The 22,331-nt window shown below is 40.4% G+C and overlaps 2 protein-coding genes across 2 annotated transcripts in view; one reads left to right on the top strand and one right to left on the bottom strand.

Annotated features, from left to right (window-relative positions):
* On the bottom strand, positions 4,714–11,273 carry LOC109826914 (9-cis-epoxycarotenoid dioxygenase 1, chloroplastic-like). The gene is given in 10 exon segments (XM_020393927.1): positions 4,714–4,743; positions 4,746–4,829; positions 5,115–5,255; positions 5,257–5,333; positions 5,336–5,468; positions 5,471–5,505; positions 5,508–5,685; positions 10,152–10,250; positions 10,678–10,778; positions 11,183–11,273. Coding segments are annotated over 10 exon segments (969 nt in total).
* LOC109825116 (pyrophosphate-energized membrane proton pump 2) overlaps positions 13,229–22,331 on the top strand; it is a 13,117-nt gene continuing 4,014 nt past the window's right edge. The window contains exons 1-8 of the mRNA XM_020391850.1: positions 13,229–13,374; positions 15,507–15,712; positions 16,592–16,795; positions 17,230–17,381; positions 17,494–17,641; positions 17,720–17,852; positions 20,032–20,204; positions 20,562–20,682. Coding sequence (XP_020247439.1) covers positions 15,620–15,712; positions 16,592–16,795; positions 17,230–17,381; positions 17,494–17,641; positions 17,720–17,852; positions 20,032–20,204; positions 20,562–20,682 — 1,024 coding nt within the window. The 5' untranslated portion in view covers positions 13,229–13,374; positions 15,507–15,619. The remainder of the gene's footprint in view (positions 13,375–15,506; positions 15,713–16,591; positions 16,796–17,229; positions 17,382–17,493; positions 17,642–17,719; positions 17,853–20,031; positions 20,205–20,561; positions 20,683–22,331) is intronic.

Consider the following 22,331-nt stretch of genomic DNA (forward strand, 5'->3'; position numbering starts at 1 on the left):
AACCAGGTTCGATTTTTTGAGAAAATGAACACATTGCCAGAGGAATTAGTTTTTTTAAATTTCTCTAATTGCCTCCATAATTATCGAAAAATTTTCATTGCCATGGATGGACTTCCTCTTGGTCAGATGATGCACGTTTTCTTGAATCATATCCATGAGGATGATGCACATTTATTTATTAATCAAATTTACAATGTTTGAATTTTAGGTGATGAATCGAGAACTAATCATGGTAAAATTACAAGAAAGGCCTAAAATATAAACACAGGATGGCTAGCTAATTACCAGTGAAGTTGTACTAGGGGTCGTTCTTCCTGGTGCAAATTCAAAGAAACAGCCTTGTTGGTTCAAATCAAAAGGCAGCAGTTTGATAAAAATAAATAAAAGAGTAGACATTTTATTTGAATTGATGTTGGTCTCGGATGTGGAGACCCAAACCTGAAATCAAACAAACAAAGAAAACAGAAAATACGTGGGTCGGTCGACCGATGGACTTGGTTCGGTCGATCGCGACGCCTGTAGGAAACAAACGTGAGAAGCTTGCTCTGGCCGGTCAACCAACAGGGATGGTCCGGTCGACCGAAAACCCTATAGAAATCCAAGCCCAAAGTCGAGCTCTGACCAGTCAACCGACACGAGGACTCCGGTCGATCGAAAACATGCACGACAACCCTGTAGGAAGTTGCCGCTCTGGCCAGTCGACCGAATAGCATGGTCCGGTCAACCGAAGTTAGTTTTTTTTTCAGTTTCCTAATTCATTTTGGAAACTGTTTTGGGCTGGGATACTATATACCTAAACGTTTTTAGGGTTTGTAGAACACGTGAAAAGAGGGTTTTGAGAGGATTCTTTCAGAGAGGTCTCAGAGAGATAAAAACCTATTTATGGGCATTATAATCTTTTTCAATTAATCAAAATAATTGTGTGGTGTGGCCCCGAGGACGTAGGCACGTTGCCGAACCTCGTTAAATATGGTGTGTTCTTTCTTGTTTATCTTTCCTGTAATTTTTTCTTTTATTTGCGGTGATTTTTCTACTTGTTAAATTCTTAGCACAAGGTCCGGAAGCACACGAGTTCGATTAATTGATTGTTTCGAATCTCCAACAACTAGTAGCATAGCTTCGTTCAGAAGATTTGTGCGAAAACCATGGCAGAGGAAAACAAATCAAAGATTGAGAAATTTAACGGGTCGGATTTTGCCTACTGGAAGTCGCAGATGGAGGACTATCTGTACCAGAAGGATATTTACGCCCGTTAATAGGCTTTGATTGTGCTTGTGTATTTTGGTGATTGTGCTTGTGTATTTTGGTTGTGACCTCTCTTGTTTGGCTTGTGTGTGTTTCGACCGCTTCCGCCGCGCACAACAAGTAGTATCAGAGCTCCAGATTCCAGATCTAGGGTTTTTTCTTAGTTAGAGGAGTAGATCAATTTGGGAAGCTCGTCTAGGGTTTTGGTTGGTGAGAAAGGTAGGATCTTTTTGGTAAAGTTTCTTTCTTTTCTCAGTTTGGATCTATTCTTCGTTTGTTGGTACTTTGAGATAGTTGGCCGAGATAGAAGGATTTGAGGCTGGGTTATTTGTTTGTTGATACGGTGCATTGGGAAGGATTTGAGGCTGGGTTATTTGTTTGTTGATACGGTGCATTGGATTATTGAGAAGTGTCATTGACCTGCATATTGAAGTCCTTTGTTTGTTGATACGGTGCATTGGATTATTGAGAAGTGTCATTGACCTGCATATTGAAGTCCTTTGAGCATATTGGTATGAGCAAGGAGACCGAGGTAGAGTTTGGTACTTCTATTTGATAATTGAGGGGTCTTCTATTTGGTGTTCATTCAGGTATTTGGGGGCCTTCCAAGGAGGCATCATTAGAAGGTAATTGATATTTTGGTTTCCTTTGTTAGGGATTGTACTAGGTATTTGTGGGTTGTAACCAAGTCTCATTGGTTTTGAAGTCCTAGTAGTCAACAACAGTTAAAGAAGTGTATTGACAGTAAGATGAAGGTACTTCATTTTGGTTGTAGAGGGAGGTACAAGAGGGACCTACTGTATTTGTGCCGAGTTCATGACAGTTTGAGACACTTTATTGGAGAGAAAACATTAGGGCGACGAGATGTGATGACAGTTTCGATGGGTCGTTCCTTTCTGGAGGAGGATCGACGTTGGTTGTCGAGCATTGGTTCTAGTTTTAGAGGTTCGACATATTTGGGTCATCTTAATCATAGGTCGCCGACTGCTGTATTAGGAGTTATTGGATCTGGTAGAGCTGCTTCAGATTTTGCTTCAGATTTTGGTTGGCGTTGGATATTTGGTTACCCAGTATTTGGTCATATCAATGATGTGAGATTTGACCCGATTGCGCGTTTGGGATTCAGAGTCTTATTTGATTATCTGTTGGGAGCTTCTGATTTTATTCTGAGCAGATATGTCACATTGGACTCTCAGCAGGTAGAGAGTGTTGATCAGGTCGTTTGGATATCGCAGCAGGTGGAGGGTGATGCTACTCCACGTTGGGTGGAGTTTACTCCACATACTCCAGATCATACTGCATCGTTTGGGATTCCAGCTGAGGTGACCACATACTCCAGATCATACTGCATCGTTTGGGATTCCAGCTGAGGTGACACAGATTGGGGATCATTTGGTTTTGGATGCAGATGATATTAGTGAAGAGTTGCAGACTTTTCTATTTGATTGAGGGCCTTTGGAGACCGTTTGGGTGAACTACGTGAAGGCTTGATTCCTTAGGCAAGAGGGGGTACGTAGGCAACCACATTGGTACAGCCGAATTTGGTGAGACAACACATTGGTGCTCATGTTGATGTCGGCTCAGTTTTGAGAATACTTCGCCGAGGTAGAGAATTGTTGGATAGCAGTATTCCTAATCTATTAGGATTCCTAATCTATTTTGGTAACATGAGGTTATTAGGATTCCTAATTTATTTTATTTTTTGTTTTAGGATTCCTAGTCTATTTTGATTTTTCTATATATATGGAGATTAGAATCAATCATAAAAAGTAAGGAGAGTTGTAATCAGAGGTTAGAGAGACTCTTGAGCATTAAGAGAGGGAGATATTGTGAGCAAGTTGAGAGCTTTGGTTGAGGGTTAGTTTGTGAGTTTTGTGAGATTGTAACCATTTGTACTCTCCTTGATTTAGTAGAATCTCCTCATCCTCTCCCCGTAGACGTAGGCAATTGCCGAACCACGTAAATCTCTTGTGTTATTTGGTGATTGTGCTTGTGTATTTTGCTTGTGATCTCTCTTGTTTGGCTTGTGTGTGTTTCGACCGCTTCCGCCGCGCACAACAACGGTTTGAGAGATATGACCCGTTCTTCGTTGCAAGTTATTTTCCTCGACCGGGTCCGCTTTTGGGCTTGTGTCTATTCTGCTTCTCTATAAATACATCCGTAGTGTGTTCTATATCAGTTGGTAAGCTGCCTATAAGTAGTACTCTAAGGTTTCAGGTTAGCCTCTACTGGAGAGCATTCACCGAAATTTTAATTTTTTAAATACATGAGGCGTGTGTTGGGATCATCGGGTGAGTATGATTGGGGGAAAAAAGAGCTAGTTCACAACTCCACAAAACTGGTTTTAGTATATTCAATATTAGCCCAAAAATTAGTCTTTAATTTGGTAAAAATTAAGCCAAAGTTTAATCAGTTTTCTTTACTTCAAAAGCATACCTTAAAAAAAGACTCTTAAGCTTGTTTTTTTTATTTTTAAAACCAACTTTGACCCGGGTAAACGAAAATCAGACGTGGCCGGTTCGTTTTTGCAGTTGGCAAGCCCAAGCTGGACATATCCAAGATTTCTAGCTCTCAGGCTAACATGCACCTGGGATCGGATTTGGGCCTAAATCATGGGCTTGGATACGGAGAAGCCATTTTAGGATCTGCCACGTAATAACGGAACGCACCATTCTCAGGTACAATTTAAACACGGGAAATTAAAAAAAAAAGTCTGATTTTGCTAAATAATTAACAAAATATATCATTTTACTAATTATTTAGCAAAATAGATCTCTTTTTGGCCAACAAGTAAAAAAGATGTCGGTTTTAAAAAATAGACTGCACAGCATTCTGTTTTTTAAAATCAAGCTATTTTTTGCCAACAGGCAAAAAAGATGTCTATTTGGCTATAATTAACAAGATGATCTATTTGCTAATTATTTAGCAAAATCGGTCGGTTTTAAAAAAAATTCCCCTTTATACACATGCATGTTTTATGATAAATGATATGATAACACACTTGCAACTCACGTGCTCATGCTTCTGTCCGTTTGGAATCATCCGAACATATCTGAACCTTGTAGTATTAACAGCAGGATTAATAATTAGATTCTTCATCAGAATACCAGATTTTATTATTATCATCAAGATTCAGATTCCTTCTGATAAAATCTACACCCGTCGACTCGGAACGGCACGCGCCGACCCACGCGCCGTTTTCCAATTCTCACCGCCATTGCCTTGCCGCAGCATCCTCCGGCTCACGGAAGGTGCCGTGGAAGCCGTACGGCACCCTGCGCCGGTAGCCTCACGTGGCCAGAACCCCATTGCTCTCCGCGTCGTTATATCGCATCGTCCGACTCGTTCCTGGACCCTCGTCGTGGACCGAGGACCAGCACGAACCCTTCGTCCTCTCCCCCGGCCCCCGCTCTTTTCGCCGACGAAGTCGGTCGCCGCCCGAACATACGCCCCCGTGCTCCATCCTCTTCACTCCCCTGTCTGCAGGTCGGCCTTCGCCACCTCCACCGCAGCACCTGCGGGCCAGGGTCGGCGACGGCGAGGTAGACGAACGCGGTCTTTCTTAGCCGAGCCGGACCGGTTCCCTGGCCCATTTCTAGTTGACGGCCCTCGACGACCCGGCCTCCGGCTCGACCCGCGCCGTCCTCAGGTCAAGCCTGATCGTGCTGTCAGCACGCTCTTTTCGTCGCCCCTTCCGGGGTCGCGCTGAGCATCGAAGCCGGCCGGGTCAGTGCACGAGGCCGATCCGACGGACGACGACGCGGCCGTCCTCCTCCTCCAGGGAGTTCCTTAATGGAGCAGAAGCAGCCGGGGCGTCGTATCCACCGGATCCGGACTTCGTCGTCGTCGATTTGCGGAGGAGGCCGAACCGGGGGGTTTTCCGGCCGATCGCAGCGGACCGGGGCCCCGAGGAGCATCTTCGGAAGGTCGAAGACGATTCTTGGTGTCGGGGATGACGGCGTGTGGTCGGCGTGATGGCGAAAGTCGTTGACCAATCGTGCTGGCCTAGCTGCGTGACGGGCACGTCCGTTTGATCTTCTCGTCGGTCAGCGGGTTGACCCTGAACGTACTGAGGTAGGGTCTGCCGTTATGCTGTAGCCGACAGCGCGGAAGAGGTGCCCTGGTGCGGGTCGATCCTCGGACTGTGGGCGACTATCGGGGAGGAGAGACGGGCCGCCGAACGCGAAGCCGTACCTGCCGACGGTCTCCACGTCGTTTGGTCGCACGTGACGGACACGTTGTAGGGGAGGTCGTCCTCGACATGGCGAGCAGCCGGCCGTTGAAGTAGAGCGAGGTTCGCGTTGGCGGGGCGACGCCCGCAGGGGCCGTCGACGATCCACAGGCGCGAGCGGAGGTGGAAGAGGGCCAGGAGGCAGAGCCCGACGCGCCGTGAGAGCTCGCGATGGCCTTGGGGAACACGCGCGGCCATGGGAGGCCCTCCTGCTTGAACTCGCTAGTGCGCGTGAACGGCAGTCGTTGGCCGCCTCTGTGTGGGCCCAGGAAGGAGACGTCGGATGGTCAGCCGCTCGCCGAAAGAGGTGTGGCCGCCGGAACGGAGAGGAAGAGGGTGCGCCCCGTTGCGAGGTAGACCCGCTGTGAGCTCGGGATTTCGCGGAGACGACAAGCCCCGGTCCGGCAGCCGATCGGAACGGGCGCGAAGTTGCCGATGGGACGCGGGCGGGACGCCCGGGAGGCAGGGCGAGCCTCTCGAGGTTCGGACGACCGGACTCCGGCCGCGTAAAGGAGGCCGAGGCGAGAGCTTTTGAGCAGCGGATTAAGAGGAGCAGCGACCGGAAGGAGGGGAGAAGGGAATTGAGCGGCGCAGGCGGTTGGTGGGCTTTTTTATTCTCGGTTGAACAGTTTGAGGAAAGGACTAGTTGCTCGTGGCGGCGTGTGGTGAGATTTAGACAATATTTGTGAAGAGAGTCATGACCGCAAAAAAGTGCTACAAGGCTCTGATGAAGTTTTTGCCAGTTGAGATGGTAAGGTAGTGTAGTGTATATAATATATATATATAGGGAGAGGTTCTAATAAAAACCTAGAGAACTAAAAACCTATCCTAACCCTCCAATCTATCTAATCCAATGGCCTAGATTTCGATGGCAGAATTGTAAATATAGACAAATTTAATACACTGCATTAATGTGAAAAGGGTAAAATTGGAACAATTCATTGCATTAATGGTGACTGATTACATTGGAACAATGATACAAATTTAATACACGTCCTTTAATACTCTCTCTTACATTATAGACAAATTTCCTCTCACGTTCTCCTCTCTCTCTCCTCCATTTCCCAAAAGCTTGAACCAGCCCCCTCTCTCTTCCTCTCTCTCACCACCACAAACACCACTAACTCCTCACCGAGCTCCTCCAACTCCACTGCCCCTGAGCTCCCTCCGACGAACCGAAGCCGCTCTGACGAACCGAAGCCGCGAGTGAATCCAGATTCACTAAATTGAATCCAGATTCAGTGAACTGAAACTCGTTATCAAACAATAGCAAATCTGCAAAAATAAAAAACAAAAAGAATAAGAAACTTATGGATTCACTAAAAACCATCCTAACCATCCAAGCTTTCGCTGTAGTGAATCTGGATTCACTGCAGTGAATCTCGATTCACATCAGTGAATCTCGATTCACATCAGTGAATCTCGATTCACAGCAGTGAATAGCGATTCACAGCAGTGAATCGAGATTCACTGATGTGAATCCAGATTCACTGCTGTGAATCGAGATGGCGGAGGTCGTCGAGGAGGTTGGAGCGGCGGTAGCTGGACGTGGAGGCGCTGCTGTCGGAGCTGACGTGGTGGGAGGGGATGAGGGCGAGGTCGGAGGCGGGGATTTGGTTCGAGATGGCGGAGCTCGGAGGTGGTGATGGCCATGAGGACGGCCGATGGGTGGCGCTGGAGGTGGGCGACGAGAGAGGAGGGCGGCTTGGGGAGGAGTTCGGTGCAGCCAAGGGTGGGGACGAGCTCAGGCGAGGGCGGTGGGGGAGCGGCGGCGAGCTGGAGGCGGCACAGGTCGAGCTCATGGGAGGCGACGGTCGGCGCTTGATAGGAGTTGATGGGTGCGGTGGTGATGGTCTGAATAAGAAGAGATGGAGAGAGAGAAAGATGGGGGGTGTACGAGAGAGGTGTGACTTTTGGGGAACTCAACAGTCACATTAATTACCTCTCTTTGGAAGCTGATAAATTTACCTGATTACCCTTATGCAGCATTAATTGTCTTATAATCTCAGCCATTGAATGAATCTCAATCCAACGGAGTGGATAGGTTTTTAGTTTTTAGGATAGTGAGGTTTGCATTTGAACCTCTCCCTATACAAAATTTGTTAGAGAGTCTATTACTAAAAAACGACCATCATATATACCCAAAACCCTATTTCATTTTCTACCAGCCTATTCTTCTTTTTCCCATCCCTGTTCCGCCGCACACATTTAAAAAAAAAGGAGAGAAAACTAAAACGACGACTTCAGAGGACAGTAGGGGGTGTGCCTTATATATATATATATATTATTATTATATATATATATATATATATATAGTATATATATATTATTATAATATATATATATATATTATATATATATATATATATATATATATATATATATATATATATAATATATATATATTATTATTATATATATATATACAAAACGCATATTAGAAAACTACAAGTGATGACAACTATGGGTGGCTTCACACAGATCCAACTCATTCATTGAACAGCCACGTAGTGACTTATCACTCGCTGAAAATACACAAGTTGATACAAGTATGGAGAGAGTTCAGAGCATCTTTAAGCATCGAAAAGGAAAGAGCAGGCAACGAGACCCGACACTTGACAGGGGAGGGGCCTTGGAACTCAAGACCCCCCCCCCCCCCCCAGAGGAAGAATTGGGTGTGGGTGTGAGGGCGGGGGGGGGGGGGGGGGTTGGCGGGGCGGACCAGAAGGAAGGAAGAATGAGTTGAACCTAGGATTTGGGCGTCCGACGTGGGCGAATAGGGTCACGTGAGGGCCGGAGGGGCTGAGGCGAAGAGCCACGCCCATGCGATGAGGACCCGAAGAGTCTGAGCTGGACCTCGATCTACGGGCTGAAGTGGGCCGGCCCCGTTTCCTTTTGATGCACCGGGTTTTGGATTAAACGCGTGCCCCCCTTGATGGCCGCACGTGGCATTCTGGCCGGCGCGATTATTAAATGCATGCCACGTCTGTATTTATTAACGGAGAATATTATTAAGAAAATAAAGTAAAGAGTTGTAGATAGGGAGATTGTCATGGCCTTTCTTTTTTTTTTTTTTTTTGTTAAATCGGCGCCCTATCTAAATTTTGTTTAAAAAAAAATCGATCTATTTTCTGCCACGTCAACATTGTTTGCTGAAATCGGGTTAGTTTAAAAAAAAAAACATAATTCGTTGGTTGTTATGACATGCAAACTAGTTTAAATGTTGATCCCATTAGGAGACGACGCGTATCCCATCCCGTGACTAATCGGCCGCATTCAAAGAGGGGCGACTCGGGTAGCTCCAGCGATCGACCCAACAGATGGACAACTTGCGAAGCCGACTAAAAAGGTGGTACTTGTCGATCTACCCATAAGATTGAGACGAAAAACATCCTCAATCGGCCTACCACTCTAATTGACTCCACTCCCTATTGCCATTCGGATCTCCCAGGCGACAATTTGCGAGGTCGACCTAAAAGGCGGTGGTTGTCGGCCTCCAACAGGATGAGTCGGGCGGCAGTGTGTCCTCGACCCCTTCACCGACAATCGAGTGTCATCACTTTATAAAATGCATGGTGAGAATCATCATTGCTCTGGCCTCAATAGTCTTTATGACTCATTGGACCTCGTCACTATTATGCGCCTCCTGTCACCCTCACATTAAACACCTGGGTGACTCACCTCCTTCGGCGGTTGATATCTGTGAAGTAGATGATCGCTGCTAGCTCAACTCGGCCAAAGTTACCTATCTGCCCTTCTGACCTACTATAAAATGTAACTGTACGTCTAGGGTAATTGCAAGGGGGCTCCTAAGCAATTCTGAACAACTGTTTTTACTTACATGTTCGTGATTGGCAACCACAACTGTTTTTGAACTAAGTTCTAAATAGTCGTGGTTGCGGACCATGGTTTATTTTGAGTTACGACCTACAAATTAGGCAGGTTGGTAACCCCATCTAATTAATTAGTAAATTGTTTTTTTAAAATCTAATAAGTTTTAGGCAACAATAATGTGGCCGAGACTGGATCGGTTTTTTGTAAATAAAACCGAAGCGAGTCCAGCTATGTAGACAAATATTAAAATGGGTCTATTTCAAAAATTTGTCCACGGAACTGCAGAGACTGTGCTTCATTAGCCGAAGCACCCCCAAACAATCCTCTTCAATAAGAATGGAGACGTAGGTGAAGAGCAAACAGGTTAGAAGAATCAAAAAGGGAAAACTGAAAACAAAGCTCAGACACGATCACGATGCAATTACCCGTGACAGAATTAATATCATGAAGCAACGTATTGCAGTAAAAATCTCACAAATTAAGGATGATGCATGAGAATGTAAAAATCTCTTCAGTGATAGATCCGAAAGCAGCAAGTAGAGTTCCCAAAACAAACGTTATGGAAGATTTGAATTTTTTTAGCCTGAGTATGCCTAGTATGGGGAGCCCTTCTGAGCTGCGATAGAATTTGGGTCCTCTCCACTATCAAAAGCTAGTGACTTACTTTCGATTACAAATGCCTGTCATCTAATTATGGCAACGAGTCGTTCCAAATCTCGATAACTTCCTATGTACGTCTCCCGTGTATTGCAACATTCCCAATATAAGCTCAAAATGAATCACAACCATCAACTTCACGATAGACGGTTCTAATCAAAAGTGGTGATCTCTCCGCTATTACTTTTTGGTAGCGGAGAAAATCTATATCGGTTGTGGTATATTTCTCTCTGTGAGGTACAGCTCCAGTACGATCACTTGCCTGACTAGTGACTAGCATTACCTACAACTAAATGCACCAAATTAGATAAAATATAGTAGAGATGACCTGCTGTTTTCTAGACAATTTACACAAGATTAATACCAGCTGCCACACTCCCACCGTTACAAAATGCAGGATTTGAGTTTTCAGAAGTAATAACCGATTGAGAAGGCAATCTTGCGCTTGTGCAAATAAATGCCAGTTTTATTATTTTTTCAGTAAATATGACACATGATCTGTTGTCAGCATGCACAAGGATGCATTCACTGAAGGCCCTAGAAAAGCATGGAATTTTGAAATTCTCAAATACAAGCGAATACCAAATATAAACATACTCTTGCATTAACATTTCGCTGCGCAATTTAACAGAGTCCACAGTCGTTGATTCTAAACCTGCTCCAGTGCATGCAGTCGACACACAGTCGTTGATTCTATGCCAGGAACTTACCAATGCCATAGAACCCTGCTTGTGCATAGCAGCAGCAACATCGGCGACTGCCTCGAGACCAGACGAGGATTGGCAGTTCACAGTTCTTACAGGAACAGTTTCTGTTTATCAAGGAAAAATAAGTGCAGAACAAAATGTTGGTGCGAGCACGCGCGCGCACGAAGCAAATTAAGATATTGCTGGACATACAGAACTCAAATTCAATTCAGCATTCCTTAGAAACCTAACAATCAGAGAAGCATTAGTCACATGTATTTCGAATTAATTTTATGCCTTATAAGAAGCATTGGATTTGATTATATAAAAAAAAGTTAATTGACATAGACCCTCTACAGTGTTTCTTTTCGAACTATAGTTTCATTTTTGCAGCTAAATTCCTTGGTGACTTTTTTTTGTTTTTCGTTTTTTTTTTTGAGTCTTTTATCCCGTGTGAAAATTTGGTAAATAATACCCCTAGGAGAGATTAGTAGGTCTATGTGAGGGTAAAAAATTTAAAAAAATTCACTGAGGGAGTCCAACTGCAAAAATGAAACCACAGGGATGGTAAGTTCAAAACAATGATAATACAATGGGCTCTTTATGCAAGTGGAGTCCATTTGAGACCACTTGATGCGAAGGTAAGAAACCACCTAAAATAAACACTCTCTCTTTACTACGATGTACGCATCTCTTGTTTACAATCACCTCATCTTAAATAGGCGATGTTCTCGACGTGACATAACAACCGGTTGGCCTTAGTGCTGGTCCGACGTGACAATTGGATTGTCCCAATATTACCACCCGGCTATGTGAATTCTAGAGATTGTTCCCACCGCACTCACGTGATGTAGCGCTTAATCCCGCTATGCCTCGTTTTGTACGTAGAAATAGATATGAATGAAATGCTCATTCTCACTTCTCATTCATGCCTAAACAGGACAACCTTTTTGAAGTGGGAATGTCAATTGCCAATACTTATTCATTTTTACTTTATGCGGGAACAAGCATCCCCATTGTGAAATAGGGAATGTGCATTTCTCCTTAAATGGGAATCAATAAATATTTATAACTTTCAATTATGCCCCATCAATAAAATATTTTTTAAAAAAATACAGTCTCAAGATTTTAAACTGTATCCAAATGAATAATTAATCTAAAATATATTTCAAAATCGACTCCATTGTAAGATTTTTGTATCCAAATTAATAATTAATCTAACATGTATTACTTCTATCCAAAAATAAATTTTATGAAAAATAATTTTCTATTAGTAAATCAAAATATCGAAATTGAGATGGTATGCCAAAATAAAACTATCCAATGAAAAATTGATTTCTATTAGAAAACATATATTTTATAAAATTTACTTATAAAGGTTGAAATTATTTAGTAGGGTTATTATTAGAAAATGGCATCCCATTCAATGAGAATGAGCATTCTCAAGCATACCAAAATGAGGCATTAGCCCGGCTTGCTAACTGCTATGTGTGAGCCCGTTGGCGGTTTAATTCAAACCACTACAAAAAAATTAAGTACCTGATGCTGCACTTTAAGCCCATGGTTTCACTATAAATAAACACTTCAAATGCCCATTGAAGGCTGAATAGTAGATGGGGGTCTAAGTTTAGGGCCACAAAGTACGCCACATTTCAGGATCAGGACCAAAATCAGGAAAAAGCTTTTTATTTTTAAATTATTGTCTCAAAAACACAAGATGTTGGATTCTGGCTATCTTGATGGTGATGAAGACACCCTTACTTTAAGCACAATATAATTTTTTTGGACAAAATTTTAAAACCAACATATTTAGCAATTTAATTACAAAAAACGACTTATTTGCAACTTAATTATCAAAATCGACTCAGTTTTAGTCAGTTGGCTGAAACTAGGTCGATTTTGATAAAAAAATGTTATGAAACTTCACGGGACGTGAAGTCCCGTGAAGTTTAACAACACGCTTAAACTTCACAGGACTTGAAGTCCCATGATGTTTTTCATAAGTTATTTCGCCAAAATCGACCCGGTTTTAACCAATTGGCCGAAACTGGGTCGATTTTGGCGATGAAATTCGAAATGAGTCGATTTTTGTAATTAAGTTTCTAAATGAGTTGATTTTGAAAATTTGTCCAATATTTTTTGGTAGATTATGGATAGTTGGAGGGGTCATTTTGAGTGAAATATGAGAATTTGAGAGGAATAAATATGTCAATCAATTAATTAACAAAAGAGCTTTGCTACAAGGACCCAAAATATGAGACCAATAGGGGGGACAAGTGAGGTGTCCCCTTCTTATTGGATAATGAGTTGGTCATCATGATAATGAGTTGGTCATCATTAATGATGACCAACTCATTATCCAATAGGAACGAGACACCTCACTTATCCCCTATTGGTCCCATATTTTGGGTCCTTAAAGAATTTTTCTTAACAAAAACAAGTCAAGAGCATGAATGTAATTAATGCAATATTTTACATGGGTCCCCCACACAATTATGACCAAAATCATTATCGGGTCTATCGAGTTCAGGCGCGAAAACTGACGGTGACCTACGATTAACTAGCGTCCGGAACGAAAACGGGTCGAATTAACCCGAACCCAAACCGTACCCGATATTTCACCTCGTCGTCATCAAGAAAGCACTCGCTCTCTCTTTCTCTAAACCTGTGTTCCTGAGCTCCGCTCGCTGTGGATTTCCTAAACCCTAGCTCGATTCTAAGGTCAGTTCTTTGATTCTTTTTTGTTCTTGATTTTTTGAATTTTCTATGTCTTTGCTGTTGATTCGATCGGAAATGGAGAATCGAGGCGATTCTTGAATTTTCTATGTCTTTGCTGTTGATTCGATCGGAAATGGAGAATCGAGGCGATTCTTGGATAGATCAAATGTTTGAAAGATTAGAATTCGATCGGAAATGGAGAATCGAGGCGATTCTTGGATAGATCAAATGTTTGAAAGATTAGATGCTGAAATTTTGAGAAAACGACGATCGCTTTGAATCTTCGGCTCATTCTAAGTAGAATCGGTATTCAATTGACGAATACTTCTTGAATCTGCATCCGCTGATGATTTCGCGTTTAGATTACTTTCCGAGCAGCCATGGTTCATGAAGATGTATGGATTTTCTCTATAGATTTAATGTGTAGTTATTCATGCTAGGGTTTCTTATCGATGCCGCGGCTCGGATAATGAACTGCTGAAGCAGTGTAAATTAGTTAATAACTTGTGCATGCCGCGTGTATTGGATGTAGGATACTCCTTTACTTAGTAGAAACTGAAGGAAATAATTAATTATGCATCCCTAGATGTTTTCGAGCATTATCATCTACTCACTAGTGACTACCAATGATGTTTTTGTCATTAAATAGATTAAGAGCTTGAAATGAACATGGTTCCTAATTGATTATGATGTATAGATGAGTTCTCTCTCGATGTTGTATTTGGCTCATTTTAGGTCAGGCGAATTAGGAGTGTATCGGGAATATTATAAATGGCAGGTTTCTGTTATGCGACACCCGCAGAAACCACTGGAGCATTGAGTAAATGGTAGCCACTAACCACCCTGGGGATGAAAGATATAATTGCATACACGCATTTCCAAAGTTTTGTAATGAGTATAACAATTGTTATGTATCTAATAGAATTGTAAAAAAATCCTACATGCAACCAAAAGTTGACACAGTAGGGATCCATTTGCGCATAATGATTTATAAATTATAAGAAATGAACTGAATTTAGAAAATAATATTAACATATGCATTGTATAATCAAAATATAGTTATAATTCATTGTGAGGTACCATGTAAGACATATATGCCTGCAAAAGTTCGGAAATATGCCAGATTAAACTTGACAATGTTGACATGTCAGGGGCTTTGTTAAGACTATTGTGTTTTTTGAATGCGAAGCATTTAAAGGAGAAAATAATTGAGGTGGAACATTACATTGGTCACAGCGGTCATCTGGGTATCACCTAGGTTACAGAGATTTATGGGATAATTTCTGGCGGAATAATATGAAATGAGAAACTGCAAACTTTATGACAAATTGTTGGACATCTAACAGGTCCAAGCTAAACATTTATTAACTTACTTATTTTGAGAAAATATTTTTAACCAGCGTTATACATCACAAATGGGTCAAATTTGACGTCATGTTCAGGTGATTGAACTTCTGTAGAGAAGGACTTTATGCCTTTTTTGTTTTTTTTTTCTTGTAAAGCTTCATGCATGGAGTCCAAGTAGATCAGGATGTTAACTTTAGCAGTTGTCTTCATATTTTCACTCTTCTATTCCATTTGGTGGAATTAATTTTGCTTAGATGTTGACCAAGGTTGAGACTACACTGTGTTCCCTTTCAATCAATCGATAGATAGTAAACAGTTTTCTTCAGTATATTATCGAGAATGGGGAAATTTCTTATGAAATCAGGATCTATGTTTGTCCAAACTGCTAAAGGTTGTATACAATCATAGCGCACCAACCCAACTAGCTTCGTGGGTTTTCAGATTTGTGTCCTGTGAATGTAAATGTTTCCTGATAGTGCTTGGACATATCATTCTAGTTAGTTGTCTTTTCTCCTTTACACGTAGATGTGCTAATGCTAGTTCTTTGCATAAACAACTTGATCACTGTTGTATTTCATATATTCTATCATTGCACCTCAGTGTATATGACACTATTATCCATATGCTTCTTAAATTTGACTCAGAAGGATGCTTCTTTGTAGCAGTGAACAACCTGTACATTATCTATTAATTAAATTTATTGTCAGAGATCAAACATCTTTTTCTGACACTTTTTTCCTGACACTTCTGGAATTCCTTTACTGTCCATGGGTATTTCATTTCTGCAGAAACAAAACCATTCAAAATTCAGCAATCAGGTTCAGGGAGTGACTTGCCCCCTGGCGGGGAGGTTGCTCCTTTCCCTGTTGTCCGGAGGGTGAATTCCTCCCTTGCTATCGCAATGGATGACGATGTGGAGAATGGAATCGTGGGCTCATACCAAGACCAACCCAGGACATTTCCCAACATGCAGAGTAAAGCACAAGTCCCTCAGGTATAGTTCTGATATGTTGATAGGTTTTCTTGTCAAATACCTTAATCGACCCTATCTTTGTTTTGTTCTGTCATTTTGGACTATTTGTTGGATTTCTAGTTACATATCTTTTGTGGGAATGAGTACTCACGTTATCTGCTACTTATGGGGAAAACTACTGAAGCAGACAACGAAAATTTATTTTATCAACAATGAATAAGACTAATATGACCCCTTTTCCTTAAAAATACGTATAAATTGATTATTATGGATGAAAGAGAATTTATCGTACTTTACTACTCTAGAAATATACTTTACTACTATAAATTTCCAAAGCATCATATCAGCATGTTCATATTCACATAATTTGATTTATATGGAAATAGTTTCGTACAATACATTCACTTACGCCTCGTTTGGTACGCGGGAATGGACTCGAATGAGAATGGAATGGAAGAAGGAATGGAATGGAATTAATGTGAGAATGGAATAATCATTATCATTCTCACGTTTGGGTGTAATTTATAAAATGAAGTGGGAATGGGCGTATTTTAAAATTGTATATTTTAGTGATTCTCATTTAAGTGGGAATCCTCATTCCCTATCATTTCATTGGGAATGCTCATTCCCACATAAAGTGGGAATTGATGAGAAGTGGGAATGTGCATTCCAACTTCAAAAAAGAGTGTGTGTTTGGTAGAAAGGAATGAAAAGTGAGAATGATCATTCCATTCCACCTCATTCCCGCGTACCAAACGAGGCCTTAGATTTCAAATTACCCAGTCAGTGTCCTCCTAATAAAGTGGCTTTCATTTTGTTTCTGTTTTCAACAGGTGTAGTGTATGTCGATTTTTATGTTCGTATCTCCCATATTATTAACAGTTTCTCCTACTTTTGCAGATCCTTCGGGTGTTCATGAGAATAGATGTTCGTATTTTGTTTGTCCTTCTTCTTTTGGCATTTGGAGCTGTGATTTACATTGGAGCTAGGACTTCCCCAATTGTTTTGTTTGTCTTCTCCATCTGTGTGCTCAGCTTCTTCTTTTCAATATATCTGACAAAGTGGGTTCTTGCAAAAGACGAGGGGCCTCCCGAAATGGTCCAGGTATTTTATATCTCATAAATGGTCACATATGTCTATCATGTCTTTTACATTTAATGCTTGCAGTTGGAGATGTCCTGCTTTTGCGTAATTTACTTTCTAGTTTGTTATGTACTCTTGTTGATGTGGTTTAGATATCTTTCCTTGCTACACAGTGTTTATAATTTAATTATTTACTTTCCTGATGATGCACTAATACAATTTCATATTATAACATACTGTCACGAAGTGATGTGTCTTGTTTATTATTTATTTCTTAAGAAATTGGATGACACTTTCTCTTTATAGTTCTTCAGGTCATCTTTTTCAATTTCACTTTTCAGTTAAACTGTAGATTGTTGCTGTTTTTAGCAATATGAATTCTAATTCTAGTGGGTGTGTGTAGAGAATATAATTTCAGTAATATGTTTGATCTTTATGGTTTGTCCATTCTATAGATATCGGAGGCAATAAGGGATGGAGCAGAAGGTTTTTTCCAGACTCAATACGGAACAATTTCCAAGATGACTATAATACTGGCGCTTGTCATCCTTAGCATTTATCTCTTCCGTAGCTCAACTCCGCAACAGGAATCATCCGGTTTGGGAAGGTATGCTATATGTAAATATTACGCTCCTCATCATAGTGTGCTTCACATGTTTCTGCAATGTCCTGTTTGTTGGATATCATTCTCTGTATTGACTCGAACTTCCTATTTATAGGTCAACATCTGCGTATGTTACAGTTGCTGCTTTTCTCCTTGGGGCTCTATGTTCTGGGGTTGCTGGATATGTTGGAATGTGGGTATCTGTCCGTGCAAATGTTCGCGTCTCTAGTGCTGCTAGGCGTTCTGCTAGGGAGGCTCTGCAGGTAACCATTGAATATTTGTTCTATATTTAATATAATTTATATAGAGTTACCACGCTATTGATTCTCCAAATAATATAGGTTGCTGTTCGGGCTGGTGGTCTTTCAGCCATTATTGTTGTCGGCATGGCTGTAATTGGTGTGACCTTCCTATATGCTACATTTTATGTCTGTTTTGGAGTAGGCTCACATGGTACGATGAAGGTCACAGACTGTAAGTCTTTGTCACCTTTCTTCCTAAGGACAACAGGCAACTGTTGGCTTTGCACGATGGTGATTTTTTTTTTGAATTTTAGATATTTATCTGCGAAATTTTATCGATTCCCTGCAAGTTGTCGTTGGTTCAGATCTTTATTTCGATTCAACTGTTGCCTACTAAGTGTGAATATGGGATATATGGCACTTCTTGCTCTTAATATTAAATATACACCATGCATAAAACAATGGTAGTTTCATATATAACACATGATTCTGTATTTTATACATATGTAGTAAGTCATATATGTGATGCAAGTAACAGACATGATAAGAATATAAGATGTTAAATACCTTATCTGATATTCAGACCGATGAAGATGGTTGACGATGCAGGCATAATTCTTGCTCCATATTTGAACGTATAGAACCCTGTATAGTGTTCTTTGAGTTTACTGATATTTATTATCTCACCATAAAACAAACATTGCGTCAACAATGATTTTTCTGTCTGTTTCCTATTGCAATGTTTCAGTTATTAGATCTCGTGCTTCTTTCAGTTGAATCGAGTACAGAGTCATTCTTTTTCTGAATTCTTATCTGGTTTCAGTATCCAAATTCCAGCAGGCGTTGTGATGTTTTCTTTCATTTTAGGATGAGATTTGTTGATGAATTCCTGAAAATTTGAAAATCATCTTCTCTTTTTTGGGCTGACCAAATTCATTTTGTAGGCTTGTCAATTTGAGGTGCGCTTTCTGTTTACCCAAGTCTTAGTTTACTGTAACTTTCGTTGCTTCGAAGTCAAAGATTTCATTAAAAAAATTATGCTCGACTGTCCCAATAATAGCTTATCTTTCAGTAGGGAACGCCATATTTCCTTCCCTTTGAGATAAGACTTTTTCAGAAACAAAGTTCACTAAATTTTCAGACTTCGTGAAGGATCCTTTCATTTATATAGACAGATCAAAATTAATCTAGTAGACTTGTTAATTTGTGTCATGGCGTCTTGTTTGCCTCAAATCTTACTTTACTGAACTTTCTGATTCTCAAAGGCAAAAATACTCGTCAAAATTAAACTCCCCTTTCTTGGGCAATAGCTTATTGTCTGGATCTGGAAAGTAGAGCCTATCTAAACTTTGTATTCTTGACCATCAGATTTGTGTCCACAAGCTCCAAATTTCTTCCAGCACAGTAAAAAAGTGGACAATAAAGTTGTTCTTCCTATCTCTTTTTGTGGGTTCCATGAACTTAAACAATGTCTCCAAATCCAGTGATATGTCCTCTTCTTTTGTCCTTCATGTGATGACAACTAACTCCATAGGGACTACTCTCACAGCGAATTATATCTCTGTTTCCCAATGGTAATAGAACTTGACTAAATAATCCTGCCAGTAAACTCACCAAACTGTAGCTGTCAAGTAGACTCAAACTACTGAACTCAGAACGTTATAAACTTGGTTTCGTACTGTCTAGACTTGCGCTGCTAACTGAGTCAGTGTTTTTGAACTGGATCAACATTTCAGTATACTTTTATATCTCGAAGATTACTATGAATAAGTTTGGGGCAGAATGCAATAAGAAAGTTATAGGCGGGGCAGGATGCATGGATAATGTTATGCATAAATGCATATGTTAGAATCAACAAGGCTAACTTTGTGGTTATTTACTTTGGAGATAAATTTCGGAAAGATCATAACCCCATCATATCTACTTGTATCTAAGTCAAGCGTTTGGAAATTACAGTTCGTCTAGTCTTTGGAGCTCATATATAAAGTTTCTGGTCACTGAGGAAACTTGCTGTTAGAGACTCATGTGACTGTTTATCTGCCTATACAGCATTTTATAAAATGATGCACATGATATCATCATTCATGAACAGCGTATAAAAATTGAAGGGCCTGTCTTGCATCAACCGTGTACTGGTAAACCATATCACACCTCGTATTGTCCTGACTACATGCAGTTATAATTTGGAGGTCAAATTTTATGAACCTTTATTAAATCCATGCCTCTGAAGCTCTACCCTTTTCTATATGTTACTCGCTTTGATTTCTTTGTGTTGACTATTTCCCATTTGTGATTATATGAATAAGCCTAGTTTTGTGGGCCCTGCCAATTCATCCGTATTGGTTAATAGTGCAAGATTGAGTTTTATCCAATATGATATATATGAACCGTGACGCTTGCATTCTGTGCAGTGCCTCTTCTCCTCGTAGGATATGGTTTTGGTGCCTCGTTTGTTGCTCTTTTTGCTCAGCTTGGTGGTGGAATTTATACAAAAGCAGCAGATGTAGGAGCCGATCTGGTTGGGAAAGTAGAACAGGGAATACCTGAAGATGATCCTAGAAATCCTGCTGTGATTGCAGACCTGGTACACTGTATTTATTTTGTGCTTTTATGTCTTAGCCATGCTTAAATTTCTATTGTCATGACATCTCATGACAGTTCTGATCATAACTTTAGGAGAGTATTCTGGTTGCAGTAGTGATAATATTTAGCTATTGCAAAATCACTAGAGGTTTTTTATACTAACTGTATATAATACACTGGACTTCTAATTAAGTTTTGAAGAATAAAACATGTAACCTATGTTATGCGTTATGTTGTATTTGTTTTCTGCTATCTAGTACGTAATGTATTTTTTTAACATTGAATTAAACATGCTGAACTGTATACTAGACATTTTTTTAGTGAGAGCTTTAAATATTTATTTTTATTGTCAATCCAGGTTGGTGACAATGTTGGTGATTGTGCTGCTCGAGGTGCTGATCTTTTTGAGAGTATAGCTGCAGAAATAATTAGTGCTATGATACTTGGAGGCTCTATGGCTCAGCGCTGTAAAATTGAAGGCGAGAGCTCTTCTTATTTGGTAGAAAATTTAGTGGCATTTTCCTGCAAGACCTACATTCTTGAGCTGCATTTAAAAATACTTCGTTCCTCTTTTTGTTGAGTTCCTATCTACACCCTTACAAATTTATTTTTAGAATTGATATAGATTAGGATTTCTCATCATCCAATATATTTGCCTGCAAGCACAATATTTTTGCAAGGTTGACTTCATAATATACTTTCTTCTAGTATACTGTTAAGTTATTTGTAAATACTGGAGAAGGTAAGATATTTTCAATTCTGAACTTCATATTATACTTTCTTTGAGCAAAGTGTGCCTTATACTTTGTTCAACAATTTACGCTGCATCTCAGCTGATCTGATGCTACATTAGTGTTATCGAGGTGCAAGGCGCAATGCTGGGCGCAAAGGCCCCTTACGCGCACCATGCGCAAGGCGCACAACTCAAACTAATATTTTCCAACATAAGACAAAGAAGCATATAAGCAACATGTTTATAAATTATCACATAAAAGACTAAAAATTATAATTTTACCTACTAAATCACGAAAGAGTCATAATTAGCATGCATAACATAGAGAAGTTCATAAGTTTTCACAAATCACAATGCAAGATAATCTCCAACATAAGCAGAAGTCTATGAAACAAAACAAGCAAGTAACAAATAAGAAATATGTATTTTCATTTAAAATATGATATATGTATTTTTAAGTAACAATTAAGTGATTAACAAACATGATTGTTCATACTTTTCTAGTTAGCATTCTTAATTGCTATTTGCTAGTTTGCATGAAAAGATGGAGAATGGTCGTAACAAATACATATTTACATGTTCATAATTTTCTTGTTAGCATGCTAATTAGAGAAGGAAGTTACAATTGACAAACAAGTATACTAAATTACTAATTATTGTTTCCTTTTTATAGGTTAAACATGAAAAGATAGAGAATGGATTAGCAACTAGCAAGAAAGAGTCTATTACATGATGTAAATATGTAATATGTAAATTATTTAAAAAAACAGAAGAAAGAGTCTATTACATGATGCAGGTGTCAAGCGCGCACGAGGCGCACACGCACGTGCCTCGTGTGCGTGCAGCTCCCCGCCTCTGGCAGCAGCGCCCCGCACCCGGGGCACGCGCCTCGATAACAATGTGCTACATATCAATGTTTGACTTTGGCCATCACAGAAGTTAGGTAAGTGCAAAGATTTAAAAATAGTGTACATGAATACAAGCTTATACTTGTGTCAACAATCTCCAAGTGATTCTCATCTTATAGTGGCCGACTTGTATACTGCATATAAGGTTGGATGCAGGAACAAATACGCATTTATACCAAATCTTTCTAGTTATCATGTATTTATGCTTGGACGTCAACTCGCATTAGGCAAGGAGTATTTCATCATTTATCCCTCTTGAATCTTACATTGCTGTCGATTTTTGGTAAACCTAGGCCTGAATTTCATTTGTAACCTATTGTGCATGTGCAGTGGTGGATCCAGAAAAACTATCTTAGGGTTTTGTTAGGGGGGTAGACGACAAGTATCTATTTACCCAAAAATTAAATATAATACTATTAAACAATGTTCTTGACAAATGGCCTAAATTTCCAACTTAAATTGGTAAAATTCAAATAGAGGGCAAATA

The sequence above is a fragment of the Asparagus officinalis genome, chromosome 10 (genome assembly GCF_001876935.1).
Source record: "Asparagus officinalis chromosome 10, Aspof.V1, whole genome shotgun sequence".
In the NCBI taxonomy this organism is placed as follows: Eukaryota; Viridiplantae; Streptophyta; class Magnoliopsida; order Asparagales; family Asparagaceae; genus Asparagus; species Asparagus officinalis.